General features: G+C 38.6%; 1 protein-coding gene across 15 annotated transcripts in view; it reads right to left on the bottom strand.

The window, feature by feature from the left end:
* CEP112 (centrosomal protein 112) overlaps positions 1 to 24,304 on the bottom strand; it is a 390,168-nt gene that overhangs the window by 340,436 nt on the left and 25,428 nt on the right. For 12 of the 15 annotated variants that reach the window (XM_081218503.1, XM_081218514.1, XM_081218517.1 and 9 more), the window contains 2 exons: positions 13,032 to 13,122; positions 10,072 to 10,170 (listed from right to left, as the gene is read on the bottom strand). In XM_081218503.1, coding sequence (XP_081074629.1) covers positions 10,072 to 10,170; positions 13,032 to 13,122 — 190 coding nt within the window. Of the gene's footprint in view, positions 1 to 4,189; positions 4,234 to 10,071; positions 10,171 to 13,031; positions 13,123 to 24,304 lie in introns of those variants that run through there. The other 3 variants (XM_081218515.1, XM_081218516.1, XM_081218509.1) reach the window with 2 other exon arrangements.

Here is a 24,304-nt window from a genome sequence, read left to right as displayed (position 1 = left end):
CCAATCTCTTAACATCATAAACTCACAATTTGCTACATGGATAACCTCAAAATGTACAAGAATATAAATGTAACACTAATTATGACTTCAACCTAGGATAGTGGTTCTTACCCTGAAGTAAACCATTAGCATCAACTGACAAACTTTTTCAAATATATATTACTGGGTTCCACTCCTCTAAAATCCCATTGTGTTTTCAAAAATCTTCTCAAATGGTGTGTTATAATTAATAATCATGGAAGATGAACAATCCATACCCAATTTGACAATGAAGTTCAGGGTAAAGAATCAATTAATCAAAGAATATAGCAGCAATGAAATTAAAAATAGAACTTAACCAAAAAATATTTTAATATAGGATGGATAAACAACAGGGTCCTACTGTACAGCACAGGGAACTATATTCAGTATCCTTTAATAAACCACAATGGAAAAGAATACGAAAAAGAATATATATATGTATAACTGAGTCACTTTGCTGTATAGCAGAAATTAACACAACATTGTAAATCAACTATACTTCAATAAAATTCAAAAAAAATTTTAAGCCTCTATAGCTACAGATAGGATCTGAAGAATAACTATATTTCTGCACCTAGATTAGAAGAAATTTACAAAATAATTTCTTTCACCTGGAGGCTGGTTCTCATAAAGTAATGGCAACTGCCTGAATTTAAATTTCTCTCCCCATCCTCCAAAAATCCATACAGATGAACAAAGAGAGCATTTATTTTTATTCATACCCATCACCCATGCCTACATCACAACAAGGAGAAAGAGATTACAAAAAATTCGAATAACATGTAAGTGGCCAAAGAAAGATCACAAATCAGCAGAATTAGATTCTAAGCCAAACCTGAGTGATAATATGGAAAAAAAGCAAGTCCTGAGGGTCCTACTAGTGGTGGGACCTAAATGTCATCAAATATTGACCTGTAGAAGGAAAGTGGCTTAAGTGGGTCAGACAAAAAGCCTGAGAGATGAGAGTGCTGGAGACAGAGAAGTCAAAGAGGGTCACGGGGTGTGGGCCAGAGAAGGCAGTCTTAGGAAGCAAGCACTTCTGCAGTAGAGGAAGGGCCCTGGAAGGAAGGCTGTCCATGAGGAAAAAAGAAAAAGGGGCTACAGAAAAGGGCCCTACGGAAACAAGAAGAAATCAAGGAATCTGAAGACAAGCCAAAATGACAGCCACAGAAGGCACCATCTACTAAAGATACTGCAGTTCAGTGGATCAGGAGAAGGGAGCCTTCCTGAACTAAGAAATAAAGTAAGCTACCCAAGCCACCGCTTTCATATGCTCGCTGGCTATTGCTTGTTCAGAAAAACCTAATAGAAATAATCATGAACAGAAAAAAGAATCTGATGTCCATAAAAGCTTATTATAAAAAAAAAAAGAACATCAAAATCAAAACCTGTCAGCAGAAGGAATCACTTTTTTAAAAATCCATGAAACAGAAGAAAACTGTCATACAGCCCCCCTTTTGACTCCCCTGTCTGCAGTGCTCTGATTCATCAGGCTTTTTTGGACAGCCCACTTAAGGTAGGCCACTCTCCTGCAGGTCAATATTTGATGATATTTACATTCCACGACCACTAGAACAATATATATTCAAGTACAACTCTTAAATAATTTCAGGAAGTTCATAAAGAACACAACAAATAAAGACAAAAAACAGAAAGATGTTAAGTAGAGGCTGACCAAATAAGAGCTTGGCAAAGTTGCCGGATGCCAATATGTAAAAGTCAGCTGCATTTCTATAAATTAGCAAAAATCATCTAGGAAAAAAGATGATTTTACAAAGACATCATTTATAATCATAAAACAATATATAATTCCCAAAAATAAATCTAAGAAAACATTCATAAACCCTTTATGGAGAAAATAATTAAGCTTTTTCTGAAAGACATTAAGACTGAAATAAAAAGAGTGTGAAACCATGTTTTTGGATAGCCTCAATATTACAAAAATGTCAATTCCCCTTAACTAGATCTAGTGACTAAATTTATCCAAACCAAAATCTCAATAGGGTTTTTGGAAAATTTAATAAGCTCCCTATAAAATGTATATAAATAAATAAAGGGACAAGGATAGCCAAGACATGCCTGAAGAAAAAAAATCAAGGTGGGTTGCCTTACAAGACATAATAAAACTATAGTAATGAAAATAACTCAAAGGAACTAACTGGAAAGTACCAGAAACTCAAATATATATAAGAATATGATTCATGAAAGATATACCACAGCAAATTATTGAGAAAATAAGGATGTGTTCAATAAGAGGAAGAAAATAAGAGCAGATCCCTTCCTCACACCATGTATAATAAATTCCCAAAGGATTAAATACTTATAATTAAAAGCAGAACTATGAAAACTTTCAGAAGACAACTGAGAAGAATGACTTCATGGCCTTGGAGTAGAGAAAATTTCTTTAAACAACACATTAAAAAAAGCATAAACAAAAAAGAAATAATAAATTTGACCACTTTAAGTAAGAACTTCTCTCTAAAAAAAATATTATAAATAAATTGAAAAAGGCAAGCCGTAAACTGGATGGAGATATTTGCACAAATAATTAGTCTACGCAATGTGTAAAGAAGTTCTTTTAAAATAAAAGAAAGGGGGGCTTCCCTGGTGGCACAGTGGTTGAGAGTCCGCCTGCCGATACAGGGGACATGGGGTCGTGCCCCGGTCCGGGAAGATCCCACATGCCACGGAGCGGCTGGGCCAGTGAGCCATGGCCGCTGAGCCTGCACGTCCGGAGCCTGTGCTCCGCAATGGGAGAGGCCACAACAGTGAGAGGCCCGCAAACCGCAATAAATAAATTAATTAATTAATTAAATAAAATAAAAGAAAGAACAACAGCCCATTTGAAAAAAAAAAAAAATGGGAAAAACTTGAGATACATTTCACTGATGAGGAAATCTGAATAACATAAACATGAAAATATGCTCAATCTGTTTAGAAATATGAAAAATGTAAAGTAATACCACAAAGAGATGGTATTTTACAGCCACTAGATTGGCATACATTAAAAATTTGACAATAAAAGTGTTCCAGATGTGGAGCACTACTGTTGGGTGTATGAATTAGTGCATTTACTTTGGGAAACATTTATTAAGTAAAGATAATAATAAAATCTACTTAAATATCATACCAGAGAAAGAGGCATAGTCTTTAGTAAATAACACTGTACTATATATACACAACTTTTTGAAAAAAAGAGGCAGCAAATTTCCAGCAGGTAGCAAAGTACACTCAATAAATATTTATTGTCTGAAGGTATATATATGAAAAGTAAGTAACCATTCTCTATTTTTGGAATGGAGAAAACCAGCATAGAAAGTAAGTCCTTCAAAGACACATGCATATAAAACCCTAATTCATAAAGTAGAATTAAATATAAGGGGGAAAATAAAGGAAGAGGGAAACAGAGAATTCCCAAAGATGCTCAAGCTCTAATTAAGCTTAAAATTTAAAACCAAAAGCCAAGAAAACCATCTGTGACTTGTTTTTACCCGGCTCTACATTTATAAGCAGGGTACAAAATACTGGTTTAGCTAATTACAATGTAGCCTCTCAACTATGCAAAAATAACTCCTATTTCATCCTCTTCATCTTTAAAAGCCATTAAATACAGAAATCAAGGACTCATCCTGTTATCACAAATTTCCTCTCTCAAGTTGACCAAAGAAAAAGTCTATTCTAATATTTAAAAGCAAGAATGAACACTGTAAACAAGTATAAATCTCCTGTTGTTGTTACTCATTTACAATACATTGAGTTTGTCTCATACCCACTTTTAAAATGTAATGAGAGGGCTTCCCTGGTGGCGCAGCGGTTGGGAGTCCGCCTGTCGAGGAAGGGGGCGCGGGTTCGTGCCCCGGTCCGGGAGGATCCCGCGTGCCGCGGAGCGGCTGGGCCCGTGGGCCATGGCCGCTGGGCCTGCGCGTCCGGAGTCTGTGCTCCGCGGCGGGAGGGGCCGCAGCGGTGAGAGGCCCGCGTACCGCAAAAAAAAAAAATGTAATGAGAACTATTCATAGTAGACCATGTTCTCTAGTCTATTTGAGGGAAATAAGCAATCTATTTTCTGATTTTATAACAGCAGCCAGACGTGCTTTGAAGTTAAATGTTCCCACTTTGTAATCCACAAGTAACATGGACTTGCAGCAATCTGTAAAGTCTTAACATTTACTTTCTTCATGCTCTTTTAGAAGACTTCTTGTTCTCTCATAATACCTCAAAAAAGAATACCACAATAAGGAATGTCCAAAGTGGAAGATAAAAAGAACTTATGTGAAACATTAAAGTCTAACAAAATATTATACAGAAAGCAAAGCCAAAAAAATGTAGTTCCAATAGCATGAATAAATCACGTGACAGAACATTTCTTGTTTGAAAAACAGAGTCACAATAAAATAAATAATAATTTAAACTAGACATAAATACAAATATCTGAATGCTCTCTAATGAAAACTGGCTTTTAACATTTTATTTTGTTAAGTTTTTTAGCAGAATTGTTCGGTTACAAAGAGTTCTGTCAGTTTGTTTCTTCAGATTATTCAGGACTTGGTCAAACTGACCTCCTTATAGACTAACTAATGTTGATCAAATAGAGATGCTCCAAGGTTCCAGAAAAATAGAAAGACACTTTATCTGATATTTTAGCTGTCTTAGAGGAAAAGACATTCTCGGGCAATATATTACTAGCAGCAAAACTAGAATAAGCGTTTTTAAGTCACAGCATCCGTCAGAAGAACTGCCAAAACTCTTTCTATAGCATAAAATAAATTCAGTCATCAGTGTCAAATCAATTATGCTCCAAAATAATGTTTTTAAGTCAATATTTTAGAACTTGTAAAATGTTTTCCACAGAAAAAATACTACAAATGAAGGTTCATTCGTTGGTTTACTCACATTTCAACAAACATTTAATGAGCACAAATGAAATACAGATATAGACATCAATCACTGCCACAAGGAAAAGCAAATAAGCCAAAGGAACAGAATGGAAACACACATGTACTGTCACCTGATTTATGAGACAAGTAACACTGCAGCGCAGCAGGAAAAGAAGTCTTTGCAATAAATGGGAGTGTCACCTGGATACTTATAAGGGACAAAAACAAATCTTAACTTCCTATCTTACAACATATACTACAATCGGCCCCAGATAGCATGTAAATCTAAATAGAAAAAGTGAAACAATAGAGTTGTTAGAAGAAAACATAGGAGAACATCGTCAGGAACTCAAGACAGTCAAAGACTTTAAACAGGACAGAAAAAGCATTTTTTCATGAGATGAAAATGTGAAAATGAACAGCATTAAAAATTTAAATTTCTGTTCATCAAAGACACCAGTAAGAGAATGAAGGAAAGCAACAAAGTGGAAGAAAATATTTACAATACTATATTCCAAAAGTAGTCATCCAGAACAGATACAAAGCTCTTACATATTCAGAAGAAAAAGGCAGACAACCCAAAAGGAAAACTGGCAAAGTCTTCAGTAAGCACTTAACTCTGAGAAGCTACCCAAACTGTCAGTCAACATACTATAAGGCATCTAGGGCTTCCCTGGTGGCGCAGTGGTTGAGAGTCCGCCTGCCGATGCAGGGGACACGGGTTCGTGCTCTGGTCCGGGAGGATCCCCATGCCGCGGAGCGGCTGGGCCCGTGAGCCATGGCCGCTGAGCCTGCGCGTCCGGAGCCTGTGCTCCGCAACGGGAGAGGCCACAGCAGTGAGAGGCCCGCGTACCGCAAAAAAAAAAAAAAAAAAAAAAAAAGGCATCTAACTCTATCAGTCATCAGGAAAATACATATTAAAAGCACACTTCGCAATGTCACTAACCACTGTCAAGAACGGCTAAGTTTTATAATTAAAAGAAAAACTGACAACACCAAGTATGGAAGCGAAAGGAGAGGGGCAGGAACCGGTCCACGCCGCATTCCGATGAGGGTGCAGACTGGCACAATCACTTTAGAAAACTGTCTGGCAGCATCTCCCGTACCCATTAGCTTTGAGCTCCTTGGCTTCCAACTAGTCCACTTTATTTAGCCCAGGACTCCGAGGTTCGGCAGCGTGGGCGCTCCTCTCACCCGGACTCGCCCACGTGTCCGCTCAGCCGGGGGGACAGATGTGCCCGGTGACTGAGCACAGTTCTGGACAGGCCCCGGCAGGGCGACCACAGGGAAGACAGCCAGGGGTCCCTCACTCCTTACACGGGGGGTTCGGGGGCGTCCCCAGCTGTCGAGGGCTTGCAGGTGCCCCCCAGCCCTGGACAGTAAGTTCTTCCCCATGGGCTCTGCCCTCAGTGGGGCCGCCGGACTAGGGTAGGGGTGCTGTCCGCCCTCGGGAGCTCCCCGCGGGATCGGGGGGGGGCCTCACTCCTGCTGACCTCCCCCGCTCCATCCTCCGCCGGGTCCCATTTCCTCCACTGCCTGTCCTGGGAGATCTCCCGCACAAATTCTGAAGAGACCTGACCTAAGGAGGTCACCTAAAGCGTCCCCACTGTTAGTTCGCTCCTGATGGGAGCGAGGCTCAGCCAGCACCTAGGCCCCGGGTGGGAACGGGTGGGGAGCTGGTGACCCGATGGAAGGCCTGGGAGAGCCCTCCCCCTCCAGGTCCCCCAGCCGTGTTCAGGAAAAAAGAAAAAAATTTTACATAAAGACAGTCATGCATGAAATATATGTTAACAAAGCAAGAAAGCTTCCCAAAAGCTAAAGGTTAAAAAGGTTAAAGAGTAATTAAAAAGTAATACAGGAGGAATTGTATTATTTAATTGCTAGCTTTACCAAGTAAAGTTCTACTTGAATTATGCATTCCTAGGGAAAATATTAACACACTCCTAGGAAAAGAAAGAATATAATTGGGGGAGAAATATATTTTTTCAACAGTAACTAGAAAATTAAAAGTCTAGAACATCTAATGAATCAGAAAGTAGGTGCTGACAGGCATGCCAGCAATATAAAACATGTGCCCTTAGTACAGAGCACAAAATTCACTAGCTATAAACTGATCATTCAGAGGAAGAAAGAAACAAAAGTGCATTGCACATTCTCATACAAAACTAAAATCAAAGCAAAATCGAAGCTTTTGAATACACTGGGTATTTAAATTATTCTACTGTGATCAAGAGATATAGTTCAACCTGATTAATGCATATGCGTTATAAATATATAAAAATGCAAGACTTTCATATTTTACACTGTTAGTGCATTCTTTGAACAATAGAAATGTGAAACAAAACCCCAGGCAGTCCTAGTTTTAGGGCATTACCTCAAAATATTTTAGATGTTTTATCGTAATTTTATTATATGAATGAAAATTTTAATCCTCTGAACAGTTAAATAATTGTGAAAAGTACTCTATGTGCTAAGAAATGTACATCAGAAGCTTCAAATGGCTAAGGGCAAAGCCAAGTTTAAAAGGATAGCCCAAAATTTTATTTTTCACTTTGATACTGCTTTCTGGCAAACAGAATGGGTCTTCCTGAGGGATTCCTGTGCTCCTCTCCCACACCAGTAACTCAGCACTCCCCTCCAGTGGCAGCTTCCCCTACCCCTTCAACTGTGAAAACGGTCTTCTTTTGACCTCTTACAGCCCTCTCACTATCAATTCTTTCTTCTCTTTCATTAGCATACTCCCCAAATGCCTGGGAGATTCACACTGCTTTAAATCCTTCCGGGTCCCCTCCCCTCTAACTGTGGCCACTGCGCAGCCAGCCCCCTCAGTCTGAAGTCTCTGAAGACTAGATCTGTCCCAGGCCCTGGATACAGCCACCACCTACAGCAGTGCAGCTGCAAATCAAGACGCCAGCCCTGGAGACTCACTCGTGGAGCTGAAAACCTTGAACTCCCCAATTAATCTTACCGCCTCTCTTAACCCTACCAGTCTAGAATGACACGTTGAAACCCCTGAAATGCTTTCCCCATAGGACAATCAATTAACTGACAGAGAGACAACCTTCCCACTTTCCTGCAACCAAACCTTCAGGCGCCCTCCTATTCAGCCCACCAATCAGCCACTAAGCATTCTTCATTCTCTTTGAAATTTGTTTCTTTCCTATCCTTTCCATCTTCACAGAAATCACACCACTGTGGAGTCCACCACAGACACCTAAAGGAAGGTTGGCTCCCTTTCTCCGTGTCTATGCACACCCACTGTGACCTTCTTAATACCACCTAGTCACATGTCCTAAAGCACTGCTTTCATTGAAGATCGGTATTAGTATGGGGTTTCCCTGGTGGTGCAGGGGTTAAGAATCCACCTGCCAATGCAGGGGACACGGGTTCGGGCCTTGGTCCGGGAAGATCCCACATGCCGCGGAGCAACGAAGCCCGTGTGCCACAACAACTGAGCCTGTGCTCTAGAGCCCGCGAGCCACAACTACTGAGCCCGCGTGCCACAACTACTGAAGCCTGTGCGCCTAGAGCCTGTGCTCCCAACAAAAGAAGCCACTGCAATGAGATGAGAAGCCCACGCACCGCAATGAAGAGTAGCCCCCGCTCACTGCAACTAGAGGAAGCCTGCCTGCAGCAACAAAGACACAACCCAGCCAAAAATAAATAAATAAATTTATTTTTAAAAAAAGAACATTACTAGTAGGAAGGGCTTTAGGTTTTTCTTAAAAAAATAACAACACCTGATGTCAGTGAAGAAGTAAGAAACAGACAGTCCTATATACTTCTGGTTGGAGAACAAATTGGTATACACCTTCTGGAGGGCAAGGTACCAAGACCTAACGTAACCTAAGAAAGCAACCAAACAGGTATAAAAGGACTCTTTTATGGAATTTTATTGCAGTATTACTTATATTAGCAAATCACTGGGAGCAACCTACATGTCCAAAAATGTCAGAATGTTTAAATAGGTTATGAACTATCTACCCAAAAGAATAATTAGTGCTACCATTAATATTCATGCTAAGAGAACTATTATTAACTCATACCAAATTTAAAACAGCACATAATAAAATAGTAATTATAATATGACCCCAATTTTGTTTAAATCTTAATTTTATAAATACACACAGAAAAAAATGAGGGAAAGATATATTTAACAAAATGTTAATATAAATTTTATTCATCTGACTTTATGTTTTTCAAATTTTTCAAGTTACAAATTATTTTGATAATAATAAAGTAGGATTAAAAAAATTGATCAGGGCCTCCCTGGTGGCGCAGTGGTTGAGGGTCCGCCTGCCGATGCAGGGGATACGGGTTCGTGCCCCGGTCTGGGAGGATCCCATATGCCGCGGAGCGGCTGGGCCCGTGAGCCGTGGCCGCTGGGCCTGCGCGTCCGGAGCCTGTGCTCCGCAACGGGAGAGGCCACAACAGTGAGAGGCCCGCATACCGCAAAAAAAAAAAAAAAAAAAAAAAAAAAAAAAAAATTGATCAAACCCCTTTTCACTTCCTGAAAGCATTTAAACAGCATATATGTAAAGTGGAATGTGGAGGGGAAAAAAAATTAATCTCACTACTGCCTAAAATTTAAAAGCTAAACTTCTCAGTTTAGTATTCAAAGCTCCAATACAACCCAGCCTGATGGCACTGCCCTCTAACTGTACCTGAGTCCCGGTCAACGGTCACACCTTTCTTCACGCCTCTTTCTGCCTCTAGCTCCTGCCCCCTCCTCCCTATCCACCCAGAAACATTCACAGCCGGCCTCTGAACATGATAACCACTGTCCACGATGGCAGCTCATCCTGAGGTCTCCTGGAGAATTTTTTTAACCCAACTGACCTTGCTTCTCCAAGTCCTCCTCCTCTCCCCTCCACTTCAGGATTCTACTTTCTATGTAACTCACTTTGCTTATATAGCTTGATCATACACTATCTTAAAGTTTATTTAACTGTTCCATGTGTATATCTCTTATTTCACCAACAAGGAAGTCAGCTTATCAAGGGCAGGGACCATTCATGCTTCTTTGGAACGTTATTTCTCTTTCCTGTTCCCCAAGTCCTTCCCAGTGCTCACACAGTACTAAATGTCTAACAGCCAGTAATAGTCATTGTTTAGAATTAAATAAGTGAAGATGTTTTCCAAATACAACATGATTCTGCCACATCAACATACATACATGAAACAAATACTTTTTTACCCCAAGATTCCAACTATTAAGGCGAGCTTCGATGTCACTGTCATCCAGAGAAAGAGCAGATTTCTTCGAATGAATTTCCTGAAATACAAAAGAGAAAAAGAAAAACAGGATGAAAAAAAAGACAGGATGGAGGGAAGAAACAAAAGAGGAAAGGAAGGAGGGAAAGAAGGGACTGAAAGAAGGCAGGAAAGAAGGGCAGAGGGGAGGGAGAAAACAGGACAAAATATATGTCATTCAGAGTAATAAGAGTTTTGTGTGCCTTTTTTAGTAATGCTATACTACCCTCAGAGGAAAGGATTATGTTACAACTGAGTTAGTTCTCAATTCTAAGTAATGACTGTTTATTACAGCTGCTTAAGGCTATGAGAGGCCTTCACAATATATTCACACAGCAACTAGATCTCAAAAAAAAAATCAAAAGAATATTTTAAAAAATAATCCAGACTCTTCTCTTTAAGTTCTTTCACAAAAAGTTTTAATTGTGATATACCACAGTAGCTTTAAAGGGGGGTAGGGAAACACTTGAAAAAATGAATTATTTACTCTCATTAAAATTAGTTAACAGGGAAGTTTGTATTGCTGTCCAAGAAGCTCTTTGTTCTTAAATTAATTCTCGTTCATACACTGTACATAAAGAGAAATAAGCTTTGGATTCACATCATGAAAACATAATTATTTACTATGAAAAAGTAATTCTTTACTTCTTAAAAAAATTAAGAGACTTCCCTGGTGGCGCAGTGGTTAAGAATCTGCCTGCCAATGCAGGGGACGTGGGTTTGAGCCCTGGTCCGGGAAGATCCCACATGTCGCGGAGCAGCTAAGCCTGTGTGCCACAACTACTGAGCTTGCGCTCTAGAGCCTGCGAGCCACAACTACTGAGCCTGCGCACCTAGAGCCCATGCTCCGCAACAAGAGAAGCCACCACAATGAGAAGCCTGCGCATCGCAACAAAGAGTAGCCCCTGCTCGCCACAACTAGAGAAAGCCCACGCGCAGCAACGAAGACCCAACACACAAAAATAAATAAGTAAAAATAAATAAATTTATAAAAAAATAAAATAAAATTCCATGCTCTTTTCCCTCCCATATAATTTATTATATTACAAACTTATCAAACAAGATTAAATTATAATTAACTGAGGACAGCCAAAGATCTGTACCCAGAAATGGACAATGATCTGAAAGCCCTAAAAACTTAGAAAGGTAAGTCTGTAAAATAATAATGTATATCCTACAGTACAGCCTAAATATTTTATTTTATTTAAATTTAAATTTAATTTGTTGGTATAGCATTTTCATGCTTTTAGAAAACCTCACTACTAACAAATAAATCTATTTATCTATGGTCACTTAAATTATCTGAAGTGATGAAAAATACATTAAAATGTTCTTCAGACACAGATGTAGAGAACAAACGTATGGACACCAAGGGGGGAAAGCCGTAGCAGGGTGGGGATAGTGGTGTGCTGAATTGGGCAATTGGGATTGACATGTATACACTGATGTGTATAAAACTGATGACTAATAAGGACCTGCTGTATAAAAAAAATTAATAAAATTTAAAAGAAAAAAAGATGTTCTTCATATTTTACTGAATCTCCAGATTTCTATTGAAGAAGATGTTGGGTTTATTAATATACACTATATTAAAATTCATTATTGCCTCTACTGTTGGTCCCTTGCTTTTTGAATGTTTGTGTGTGTGTGTGTGAGTGAGAATGTCTTTTAAAATGTACCTTCCTTATTTATTTTGAGTAAATATAATGATTGATAATAAATTCACAAATATCTAAAATGTGCTGCTCTTTATATTAAGATATTTATGAAAGTTGCAAACTGGAACTCTCCATCACTGGAGAAAATGGAAGGAGTTATGTTCAGAGCAAATGTGCTAAAACAGTCATGTTTCACATTCGACTTGCTTGTAACTAAAAGTCTCATCACCCAAGACAAGCAGAGTTATGCTGTAGGAAGCAGGCAGAGCCCTTCTCTTTATCAAGCTGACTGGAATGCTCATTAGCTCCATGGTCAAACCAAATCTACATTAAGTAGTTAAATGCAAGAGAAGTATTCATATTTCAAGATAGGAACAGTTCACCTTCATCAGGAAGGCAGTGTTCCCTACTTCACTACAAACTAATCCCAATTTCTTAAGTTTATGACCATTGTGTGTCTAATCATTTTTAGACATATACTGAGTAAAAGGGGAAAAGTAACTAAAAAACAAACCTTTCAAAGTTATTCTTCAATGCACAGGAAAAATGATAGACTGATTAACACGATGCCTCAGAATCTTTGAGAAAGCAGAAGGAACGCTATGGAATATACCAAATACACCACTTTCTTTGAAACCAGGATATTCACCAAAACCTTCAGACTTTATTGTTTGTAAGTAATCGCTGGAATTTAACAATATGAAACTAAAAATATGTGGAGGGCTTCCCTGGTGGCGCAGTGGTTGTGAGTCCGCCTGCCGATGCAGGGGACACGGGTTCGTGCCCTGGCCTGGGAGGATCCCACATGCCGCGGAGCGGCTGGGCCCGTGAGCCATGGCCGCTGAGCCTGCGGGTCCGGAGCCTGTGCTCTGCGACGGGAGAGGCCACAACGGTGAGAGGCCCACGTACCGCAAAAAATAAAAATAAATAAATAAATAAATAAAAGTATGTGGAGTTTTTTTTTTTTTGCGGTACGCGGGCCTCTCACCGTTGTGGCCTCTCCCGTCGCAGAGCACAGGCTCCGGACCCGCAGGCTCAGCGGCCATGGCTCACGGGCCCAGCCGCTCCGCGGCATGTGGGATCCTCCCAGGCCAGGGCACGAACCCGTGTCCCCTGCATCGGCAGGCGGACTCACAACCACTGCGCCACCAGGGAAGCCCTATGTGGAGATATTTTAAAACAAGAAGCAAACAAACAAAAAAACAAAAGTAGAATATGATCTTACACAACTCCTTGGGGTAATAATCTGCCCATCTTCTCTGTAGGTTGGACTCATAGACTGTGATCTGGTTTGGAGCTTTGCAATGCATTGTTCCCTATTAAGAGACCAAAACAGTCACAGTCAGAATTGGGGGAATTCAGAGGACACAGGGGTATTCAAATCTAGGATTACAATTTTTTTTTTTTTTTTGGAAATGAGATGACTGTTTATATTAACAATGACGTTTCAATAGCAAAGAAAAAAGAAACACGAATAATAACCACTTGTATTTATTAAACTATAAATAAAATGTCACCTAAATGCCACATGCTTGCTTACAAACAAATGCTATTGTTAAGTGGGACTACAATAAACCACATGTATTTCCCCTTTTCCTACGCGTAGGAAGAGAAAAGTTGAAGCATACATTCTCAGAGAAGATAATTGTTCTAAAAGGTTAGCAAGTTTTGTTGGATTCATGTTTCACATCATGATGAAGTCTTAAAATATATAAAATACAAAACTTTCACATAGCTGAAAGTCTGAATTAATTTGAAGCCATCTCAGAAACCACAGATAAATCAAAGTCCTAAATTTAAAAACATGCCATGTTAATTTAGGTAAAACATAAGTAGAGCATAAATAGGAAAATAGTTTAAGCTTCCAGATGAATTAGAACAAAAAGATTTTTCTCCAATATAAAATATAGTACAAAAAATGCCATTCTCAATATTCTACTTTAGCCTAGAGTCTCCCATATATTTTTTTCTTTTTTAAAAAAGAGCTCTATTGAGGTATAACTGACATACAAAGAACTGAACATATTTATTGTGTGCAATTTGATGAGTTTGAACATACGCAAACACCTGTGATACCATCACCACAATCAAGGTAACAGACATATCCAATACTTCCCAGAGTTTCCCTGTGACCCTTTGTTTTTGTTTTGTTTTAAGAACACTTAATATAAGGTCTATCCTTCTAACAAATTTTGAAGAGCACAATACGATATTGTTAACTAGGCAGTATGCTGAAGATATGGAAACAACCCAAGCATCCATTAACAGAGAAATGGATAGAGCAAAAGTGGTATACACATACAATGTGATATTGTTAACTCTTTAACTGGATTATGTGGATGGCACTTGGTGCAGTCATCTTCCTGTACTGCCATATTTTTATATTACCAGGGATAATGGATAAATTACTTTATCCATTATCCTAGGGAATCTAGTTTCCTAAGAAAATATTCGACTTCCCTTCATGTCCACTTCTCTCCCATATATTTCTATTCGAGCTACTTCAATGGAAGTTCCGTGATTACAAATATCTATTCTCTGAATGGTTACTTCAAGAGACACAAAATGAAAACTAACCATTATTTAATTAATTAAAGTCACTGACTTTCAACCACTAGCCATATCAGGATTTCCTTCACAAGTTGTGGGTCATACTAAGTATTCTCAAAAGACAGAACAGTAGTTCAAAAAGACAAGATTAAAATTAAGGTGTTTTTTGGTAGTTAACACTGACAGAATAACATTCCTTAGACTAGTTACTAAGTAATTTAGAATGTCTGAAAAAGTTGTTTTAAAGAGAGCTGTGGATTTTTTTTATACCCCTACTCAGTAGTCCAGATATCCAAATACTTAAAAATAAATGAGAAAAGGAGATAAAGTAATATTTTGAGAATAATCTCATCAGCCAGTGTGCTTGAGCTGATATAAAGCATTTAAAACTTAGTATGTGGGAAGAGACACCCTGATATATCATACTAAGTAGTGGCCTGTTCTTCTTTAAGAATAGATTAAACAATCATAAAAGGAGCGATACTTAAAAATTGAAAAATGCTTAAATATTAAAAGTAATTCTCATAGAAAATATTAATAAAAAAGAGGACTGAAACATTTATCTATTTATTATACAGGGTGCATACATAAAACAACACATCCTTTTAAGTCACATGTAGCTGTCTTCTGTACCGATCCTACCTCCTTCCGTTCTTCGTAAATTTTCAAAATGCGTTATTGAACCTATGTCTTATCCTGCCATGGCCTTTCCAATCGACTCCAATCTGACTTCCACACATGCTGAAAAGTCAGCATTGATCTCCTAGATGCTCAAGCAAATGAGCCATGATCTGTTCTTACCTTGGCTGCTCTCACTAAAACATGAGGGGTGGTGCTTTAAAGATGCTACATTTATTGGCTCCACAGAACCATTCTTTCCCGGTTCCTATCCGGTCCTTTAGAAATCTCCTTCTCAGCTTTTTCACTAGCTTTTCTTTCTCTGCCCATCTCATACGTGCTTTAGTCCCTGGGGTTCTGTGTCTAACCATATTTATTTTCCTTTTATGTGCTTTCCCTGGTCAATCCAATATACTATTAGTTTTTCCAATAATAAGGAGAAGCTCTGATTACCAATCTACATCTCCAGCCCAAACTGCTCTCTTGGCCTCCAACCCCATTGCAAATACAAACTGAAGAGCCCTACCTCCAATTCAACATGCCCAAAACTAAATTCATTCTATTTCCCCTGAAACATGCTCCAGTGCAGGCCAAGTAAAGCAGAGGCATTGCTGAAGTCAGCTTCTTGTGAAGGCAGTTGAGCCAACTAAAGAAGGAGGTCAGTATCATTGCTAAAATCCAGCTGGCACAAGAAGCACAGGGCATTAAGCACAGAAGTTTCATCTCTTGCCACTGATAATGGCTCCAGCTGGAAACACAACTGGAACTCTAAGGAGGCACAAAGACGGCTGAGATTCGCAGTGATGGGGCTGGAGGTCAGGGTGAACAGGGAGACAGAGGGCAGGGGGCAAGGCTTAACCCTGTGTTATCCTTTAGGAAGAACAGCAGGTGCTGCCTGCCACAGAGGACAAATAGCACGCCATGATGCTTATAAAGACAGCCTACAGTTGGTACGGGGGAAACGATTACAGCGAGGTCAGGACTATGGAGCTTGTGCCAATGAGGAGGAAGGACTGCAGCTCATTCACGTGTGGGTGCCAAGCTAGCCCAGAAAGCAGGGTCTCAGTGTATGAGAAAGATTCCCTGACGGGCACGTGCCTTCTTCCTCCTCCTGAGGAGTAAAACTAGAGGAAATGTAAGTTTTTCCCTTTCACTTTTTCCTGATGCTAAAATATTTCAACGACAATCCAGAAACATTCTCCCAGCATCTTTGCTGATTCCAAATACTACAGATACATAGACTTGTCACTATGAAAATAAAGAGATAAGTAATGAGACATATAATAAGCTTTAAAAGCCTAAAAAAAGACTGACTGAATTTCTTCCTGCGAAAGAAACTTATACATATGGAAAATTTCTAAAATGTCTTTTTAATTTGTGTCCTCAATGTGATTCAAGTAGACATTTCAGATATAAAAAGGAAATAAACAATCTGTGATCATAAAAATGTGCTTAAAAATGAAAAACATGATTACCAAATTTTAAAACCACAATATAAAAAGAAAATGGCAGATAAAATATAGCATAAAATCAAATCAGCGAATTAGAAAACTACTTCAAGAAATATTCTGAGAACACACAAAAAAATTAAGGGATGAATATAATAAATAAAAATGCAACAGATAAGGGAGATAAATTCAAAATCTCTCACATCAAAATAATGTGAATTCCAGAAGGCATAAATAAAACAGAAACTGGGAAATTAATAATTAAAGAAATAGTAGTGACAATGCCAGTCAAGACTGCATTGGAGAAAAACCTAAAGGAATAACCGAGAACATCTCTTTTGCTCGGACAGAAATGCAATGCCCAAAAAAAACCCCAAAAATGTAATGCCATGCTATTGTCAAAAAGACCACAAATAAATGTTGGTGAGGATATGGAAAAAAGGAAAACCTAGCACCCTGTTAGTGGGTATGTAAATTGGTGGAGCCACTATGGAAAACAGTAAGGATGGTCCTCAAAAAACTAAAAATAGAACTACCATATGATCCAGCAATTCCACTCCTGGGTATATATGCAAAGAAAATGAAAACACTAATTCAAAAAGATACATGCACCCCAATGTTCACAGCAGCACTATTTACAGTAGCCAAGACATGGAAGCAACCTAGGTGTCCATCAACAGATGAATGGATGAAGGTATGGTACATATGTACAATGGAATACTACTCAGCCATAAAAAGGAATAAAATTTTGCCCTTTGCAACAACATGGATGGACCTAAAATGTATTATGCTAAATGAAATGAGTCAGACAGAGAAAAGCAAACACTGAATGTTATCATTTATATGTGAAATCTAAAAAATAAAGCAAACAAATATAACAAAACAGAAACAGACTCACAAGCTAATTGTTACCAGTAGCAAGAGGGGTGGGGGGAGGGACAAGGTAGGAGGAGGGGACTAAGAGGTACAAACTACTATGTATAAAATAAATAAGATACAAGGATATATTGTACAGCACAGGGAATACAGCCAATATTTTATAATAACTTTAAATGGAATATAATCTATAAAAATACCGAATCACTAGTAGTATGCCTGAAATTAATATAATATCATAAAGCAACTATACTTTAATTTTTTAAAATGTAATGTCATAAAAAGGACAGGAACTGAAGGTCTGCCAGGCTCTGGTTTCAGAGACAGCTAGAAAGAGCAGGAAGTATGACTCTGGACAAGTAGGAGAGAATCAAAGTTCCTCTAAGTAGAAGGACAAAGTCAAACTCATCAAGAAACCAGAAGCAGGGATGGAGTTCCTTGTTCTTGAGAAGAAGCTGAAAATCAGTGCTGGTGACCAGTTCGGAAAGCTCTGGCTTATAAGAAGCTTTGTGCCCGGGAAAGGCAAGGAACACAGACATGGTCTCAAAGCCAAGGAACTAGACTCGTCGTATGAAAGGACAGAGTTCAGAGTGAAAAGAGGGGGACTTCCCTGGTGGCGCAGTGGTGAAGAATCCGCCTGCCCATGCAGGGGACACGGGTTTGATCCCTGGTCCGGGAAGATCCCACATGCCGCAGAGCAACTAAGCCCGTGCGCCACAACTACTGAGCCCACGTGCTACAACTACTGAAGCCCGCACACCCTACAGCCCATGCTCTGCAACAAGAGAAGCCACTGCAATGAGAAGCCCGCGCACCGCAATGAAGAGTAGCCCCCGCTCGCCGCAACTAGAGAAAGCCCGCGCGCAGCAATGAAGACCCAATGCAACCAAAAATAATTTTTAAAAATTAAAAAAAAAAAAAGTGAAAAGAGGCATTTGGTTCCCCAAATTCCTATAAACAGGAGGCAGGCTAAGAAAACTACTCAGCTTAAAACAAATCATTGCTTCTGTTAAAAAGAAAAAAAAAGATAATTCAGAAGGAAAAGTCAAGAACTCAAAAGACAGAGCAGAGAACCATGAAGAACACTTCCAGGAAGCAGCACTAAGCCCTAATCAAGAAACTGGCAAGAGGGCTTCCCTGGTGGCGCAGTGGTTGAGAGTCCACCTGCCGATGCAAGGGACACGGGTTCGTTGCCCGGTCTGGGAGGATCCCACATGCCGCGGAGCAGCTGGGCCCGTGAGCCACGGCCGCTGAGCCTGCACGTCTAGAGCCTGTGCTCCGCAACAGGAGAGGCTGCAATAGTGAGAGGCCCGCGTACCATTAAAAAAAAAAGAAAGAAAGAAACTGGCAACCAACAACTGCTAGATTTCAGAATTTCTATAGAACTGTCATTGGTTTCTGTCTCCCATTTTCCCTGTTTTTTAAATGGGAATTCTCCAGTCCCTCTCTCACCACTGGGAAGTGGGGGGTACGTTAGGGGTAGTGGTCAGGGGAGGTAACTTATGACTTTAGTTCACAGGTGTTTGCAATGGAAGAAGCCACACCAGGAAAGTCTCACCTACACCTAGATAAGATTTTTATTAGGTTTACTGAGGTAAAATGTATGTACCGTAAAGCCATACCCATTTAAAATGTAGAGTTTTGACAAATGTATATACCTGTGTAACCAACACAATGAAGATACAGATTCTTTCCATCACACTCAGAAGTTCTCTTGGCCTCCTTGGCAATCAATCTACTCCCTCCCACAAACCCAGGCAACCTGCATTTTGCAGAATCTCTTATATACGCAATCAAACAGAATTTTTTTTTTTTTTTTTTTTTTTTGCGTTATGCGGGCCTCTCACTGTTGTGGCCTCTCCCGTTGCGGAGCACAGGCTCCGGACGCGCAGGCTCAGTGGCCGTGGCTCACGGGCCCAGCCGCTCCGCGGCATGTGGGATCTTCCTGGACCGGGGCACGAACCCGCGTCCCCTGCATCGGCAGGCGGACTCCCAACCACTGCACCACCAGGGAAGCCCCAGAATGCACTTTTTATGTCTGGCTCCTCTCACTAAGGAAGAGAGATTTAGCCAAGTTGTTGCATGTATCAAAGTTCATTTCTTTTTATTGATTAGAAGTATTCCATTATATGCATGAACCTTAATTTCCTTTCTGAGTCATGTACTGATGGACACTTATCTCCACATTTGGCTATTATGAATAAAGCTGCTATGGACATTCAAGAATTTATGTGGACATACATTTTCATTTCTCTTGACATGTAGGAATAGAATTGTGAGGTCAAACGGTAAATTATCTAAAACTTTGTAAGAAATTGGCAAACTGTTTTCCAAAGTGGTGGTGCCACTTTATATTCCCATTAACGCTGTATGAGACTTCCAGTTTCATCTCATTGTCACCATACTTGGTTTTCTGTCTTTATCATTTTAGCCATTCTAATGGGTGTATAGTGGTATCACATTGTGCTTTATAATTTTCATTTCCCTGATAAAGGATGATGTTGTCCATCTTTTCATGTGTGTACATTAGCCATTTATTTATATATACATTTTGTGAAGTGTCTGTAAAATCTTCTGAACATTAATTGGGTTGTTGTCTACTTTTCCTTGAGTTGCACATACTCTAGACACAAGTCATTTATCAGATATATGTATTTAGAATATTTTCTCTATATGTGGGGAGCACCATCTATTCATGATATAATACCCTTTGTATATTTTCTGGATACAATATGTTAATTAAGAATTTTAAAATCTATATTCATGCAGGAATATTGGTATGTAGTTTTACATTCTGGGAATGTCTGTCTTCTTTTGAAAACAAAGTAATACAGACTGCACAAAGTGAGTTGGGAAGCATTCCCTCTTTCTCTATTTCCTGAAAAAAATTTATGTAGGATGATATCATTTCTTCCATAAAAGCCTGATAGAATTCACCAAGGAAGCCATCTGGGCTTACAGATTTCTTTATAGGAAGGTAGTTAATTATAAAATAAATTTCTTTGGTTAACTATAGGGATACTCAGATTCCCCATTTCTTCTTGTCTTTTAAGGAATTCTTCTATTTCATCCAAATTTTCACTGATACAAAGTTGTTTATAATAGCCTCATTATACTTTTTTTTTTTTGGCCATGCCACATGCTTGCAGGATCTTACTTCCCTGACCAGGGATCGAACCCTGGGCCTCTAGCAGTGAAAGTGAGGAGTCCTAACCACTGGACCACGAGGGAATTCCCACCTCATCATATTCTGAATGTCTGTAGGATCTGTGTGGAGCATCCTCTTTCATTCATTCCTGACATTGCTAATTTGTGTTTTCTCTCCCATTTTTAAATTTTTAACTGTGGCAAAATACATGGAACATAAAATTTACCATCTTAACTACTTTTAAGTGTTCAGTTCAGTGGTTGGAAATACAATCACAGTGCTGTGCAACCACCATCACCATCCATCTCTAGAGTTTTTCCATCTTCCCAAGACTGAAACACTCTACCTATTAAACAGTAACTTCCCTTTCTCCTCTCCTCTCAGCCCCTGGCAAACACCATTCTACTTCCTGCCTCTATGAATGTATACTTCATATAAGTGGAATCATACAGTATTTTTCATTTTGTGACTGGCTTATCTGTCTTAGCATAATATCCTCAAGGTTCACCCATGTTGTAACATGTGTCAGAATTTCCTTCCTTTTTAAGGCTCAATAATATTCCATTGTATTATATGCCACATTTTTATGCATTCATCCATTGATGGACACTTGGGATGCTTCCATCTTTTGGCTACTGAAAATAATGATGCTATGTACAAGGCTATACACATATCTGTTTGGGTCCCTGTTTTCAATTATTTTGGATATATACACGGAAGTGGGATTTCTGTATGATATGGTAATTTTATTTTTAATTTTTTTTTTGATGAGCTGCTGACAGTGTTCAACCACAGCTACACTATTTTACATTCCCACCAAGAGTACACAAGGGTCCAACTTCTCCACATCCTTGCCAAACACTTGTTTTGTTTGTTTGTTTTATAATAGCCATCCTAATAGATGGTATCTCATTATGGTTTTGACTTGCATTTCCAGAATGATTACTGATCATTTTTTTGGAGAAATGTCTATTCAAGTCCTTTGCCCACTTTTTAATCAAGTTGTTTGTTTTTGTTGTTGTTGAATTGTGGGGTTCTTCACATACCCTGGATATTAACCCTTTTTCAGGTAGGTGATTCGCAAATATTTTCTCCCATTCCATGGGTTGCCTTTTCACTCTGCCGATTGCGTCCTTTGATGCACAAAAGTTTTTAATTTTGACATGGTCCAATTTATCTACAGATTTTTTTGGTTGTTGCTTGTGCTTTTGGTATCATATCCAATAAATCAATGCCAAATCCATCGTCATGAAGCTTTCCCCCGATATTTTAAGAGTTCTGTAGTTGTAGCTTTTACCTTTAGGTATTTGATCAATTTTGCATTAATTTTTATATATAGTAAAAAGTAAGAGTCCAACTTCATTCTTTTGCAGGTGAATATCCAGTTTTGCCACACCATTTGTTGAAAAGACTGTCCTTTTCCTATTGAATGGTCTTGGCACCCCTGTCAAAAATCATTTGACCATATATGCAAGGGCTTATCTCTGGGCTCTCTATTCTAATCTATTAGCCTATATGTCTGTCTTTATGCCAGTACCAGACTTTTTTATTAATTTATCCAATCATTAATTTGTTCATTCATTCATATTCACTTAACAAATAACTGAGTTATTAACTGTGCTCCATGGTACAGTGACAGGCCTTAGGAATATAATTGTGAGCAAGACAGAGTCTCTCTCCTAAAGGAGCTTTGTGAAGAGGGACCACAGACTGATATCAGAGCAGACTACACCCCTTCTATAGTTTGTTAAAGATTATTCCCAATAGTCTGCATCATCTTCATAAAACATGAAGGCATAAGGAAAAAAAAAACGCTTTATTGATTGCTACATAGAGGTACCTAAGTACTGTGGCCTCTATATCATTATTACTGACAAATTGTGGTGCCTCCCTTACCAAATTTGGTCAGTGTATTATGTGTTAACGGGCACACTCACATTTACGGTGGTGTCTGTCCTTTGTATAGAGGTTGGTTTGGGTACATTTCCTCTTTGCTTCAACAAATACCGAGCACAAAGAACATCTAGAATCTCCAAAGGTGTGTGAACTTATATATATTTTTGGTGCTCTCTCCAAGTGTTTTTAGCATCTCAGTGTAGCCAAGCAAGAAGCTTATTTAATTCAAAAACTGCTAGTTATTTTTTATTTAAAATGCAAAAAAAAAATATGTTCATTACAAAAAGTAAATAAAACTGGCAACAGATCTAGCTTCCCACGTTTCCCAGCACAAACACCAAACGTGAAAGTGAACTGTAGGGTTGTGTACAGTTCTCTCTTTCCTTCATGTATCTTAGACTAGCATCAGCATTGACTGTCCTGCAAAATAGCCTTGTTTCCCAGAAACAGGAAGACTACTATACCTGGGTTGGGAGATCTATCCTTGCTATATCCAAAATAATAATGATAGAAAAGTAGATTAAAAATATTTACATGGTTGTAACATGTCTGATGTTTTTTTTTCAACTCTAACAATTTTATAGCCACTTTTTACCTCTTCTTCTTTCCACACCTCTTTAGTCTCCATTATGAGGTGCTAGCTACTAGAAGGGAGGTAAGATTAAAACTGCACACTGGTGCAGAAAGCTCACTCTATCCTTTGAGGATAGCACGACACTGTTTAGATTACTGTGGCATTGTAGGAAGTTTTGAAATTAGAAAATGTTAGAATTCCAGTTTTGCTTTTCTCTTCCAAGACTGTTTTAGCTATTCAGTGTCACTTGAGATTCCATATGACTTTTAGGAAGTATTTTTCCTTTTCTGAAAAGAAAAAAAAAAGCCACTGGAATTTTGATAGGGATTGTATTGTGTTGGCCAAAATGTTCATTCGGGTTTCCCATGTTATCCAACCCAATATTATTCAATATATCACTTTGGGTTGTATTGTACATCGTAACAATATTAAGTCTTCCAATCCATGAACACATGTCTTTCCATTTATTGGTGTCTTTTTAAATTCCTCTCAACAATATTTTGTAGTGTTTTTAGTGTACAAGTCCTTGGTCAAGTTTATTCCTAAGTATTTTATTCTTTTTGACACTGTTGTAAATGGAACTGTCTTCTTAATTTCCTTTTCAGATTGTTCACTGTTAGTGTATAAAATTGTGACTGATTTCTATTTGTTGGTTTTGTATCCTGCTACTTTGTTGAATTTATTTATTAGTTCTAATAGTTTTTTGTGGAATATTTAGTTTTCTGTGTATAAGATCATATCATTTGTGAACAGAGATCATTTTTCTTCTTTCTTTTCAATTTCGATGACTTTTCTTTTTCTTGCCTCATTGCTCTGGTTAGGACTTCCAGTACTATGCTGAATAGAAGTGATGAGAGTGGGCATCCCTGTCTTATTACTGCTCTTAAAGGTAAAACATTTGCTTTCACTCTTAAGTATGCTGTTAGCTGTGGGCTTTTCATATACGGCCTTTATTATTTTGAGGTAGTTTCCTTCTATTCGTAGTTTGTCAAGTATTTTTATCATGAAAGGGTGTTAAATTCTGTCACATGCTTTTACTGCATCAATTGAGATGATCACGTGTTTCTTTCCCATCATTCTGTTAATGTGGTGTACTAAAATGATTGTTTCATTTGTCAAATTTTCCTTGCATTCCAGGAATATATCCCACTTTGTCATGGTGTATAATCCTTTTAATGTGCTGTTGAATTGTTTGCTAGTATTTTTCTCAGGGTTTTTTCATCAATACTCATCAGGAATATTGGTTTGTAGTTTTCTTGTAGTGTCTTTGTCTGGCTTTGGTATCGTGGTAATGCTGGCCTCATACCATGAATCTTAAAGTATTCCCTCCTCTTCAATTTTGGAAGAGCTTAAGGAGGATTGGTGTTAACTATTCTTTAAATGTTTGA

Source organism: Mesoplodon bidens (genome assembly GCF_964165515.1).
Source record: "Mesoplodon bidens genome assembly, chromosome: 19".
Lineage (NCBI taxonomy): Eukaryota > Metazoa > Chordata > Mammalia > Artiodactyla > Ziphiidae > Mesoplodon > Mesoplodon bidens.
Note: the sequence above shows the minus strand (reverse complement) of the source record. Positions and strands in the feature narration are given on the sequence as shown.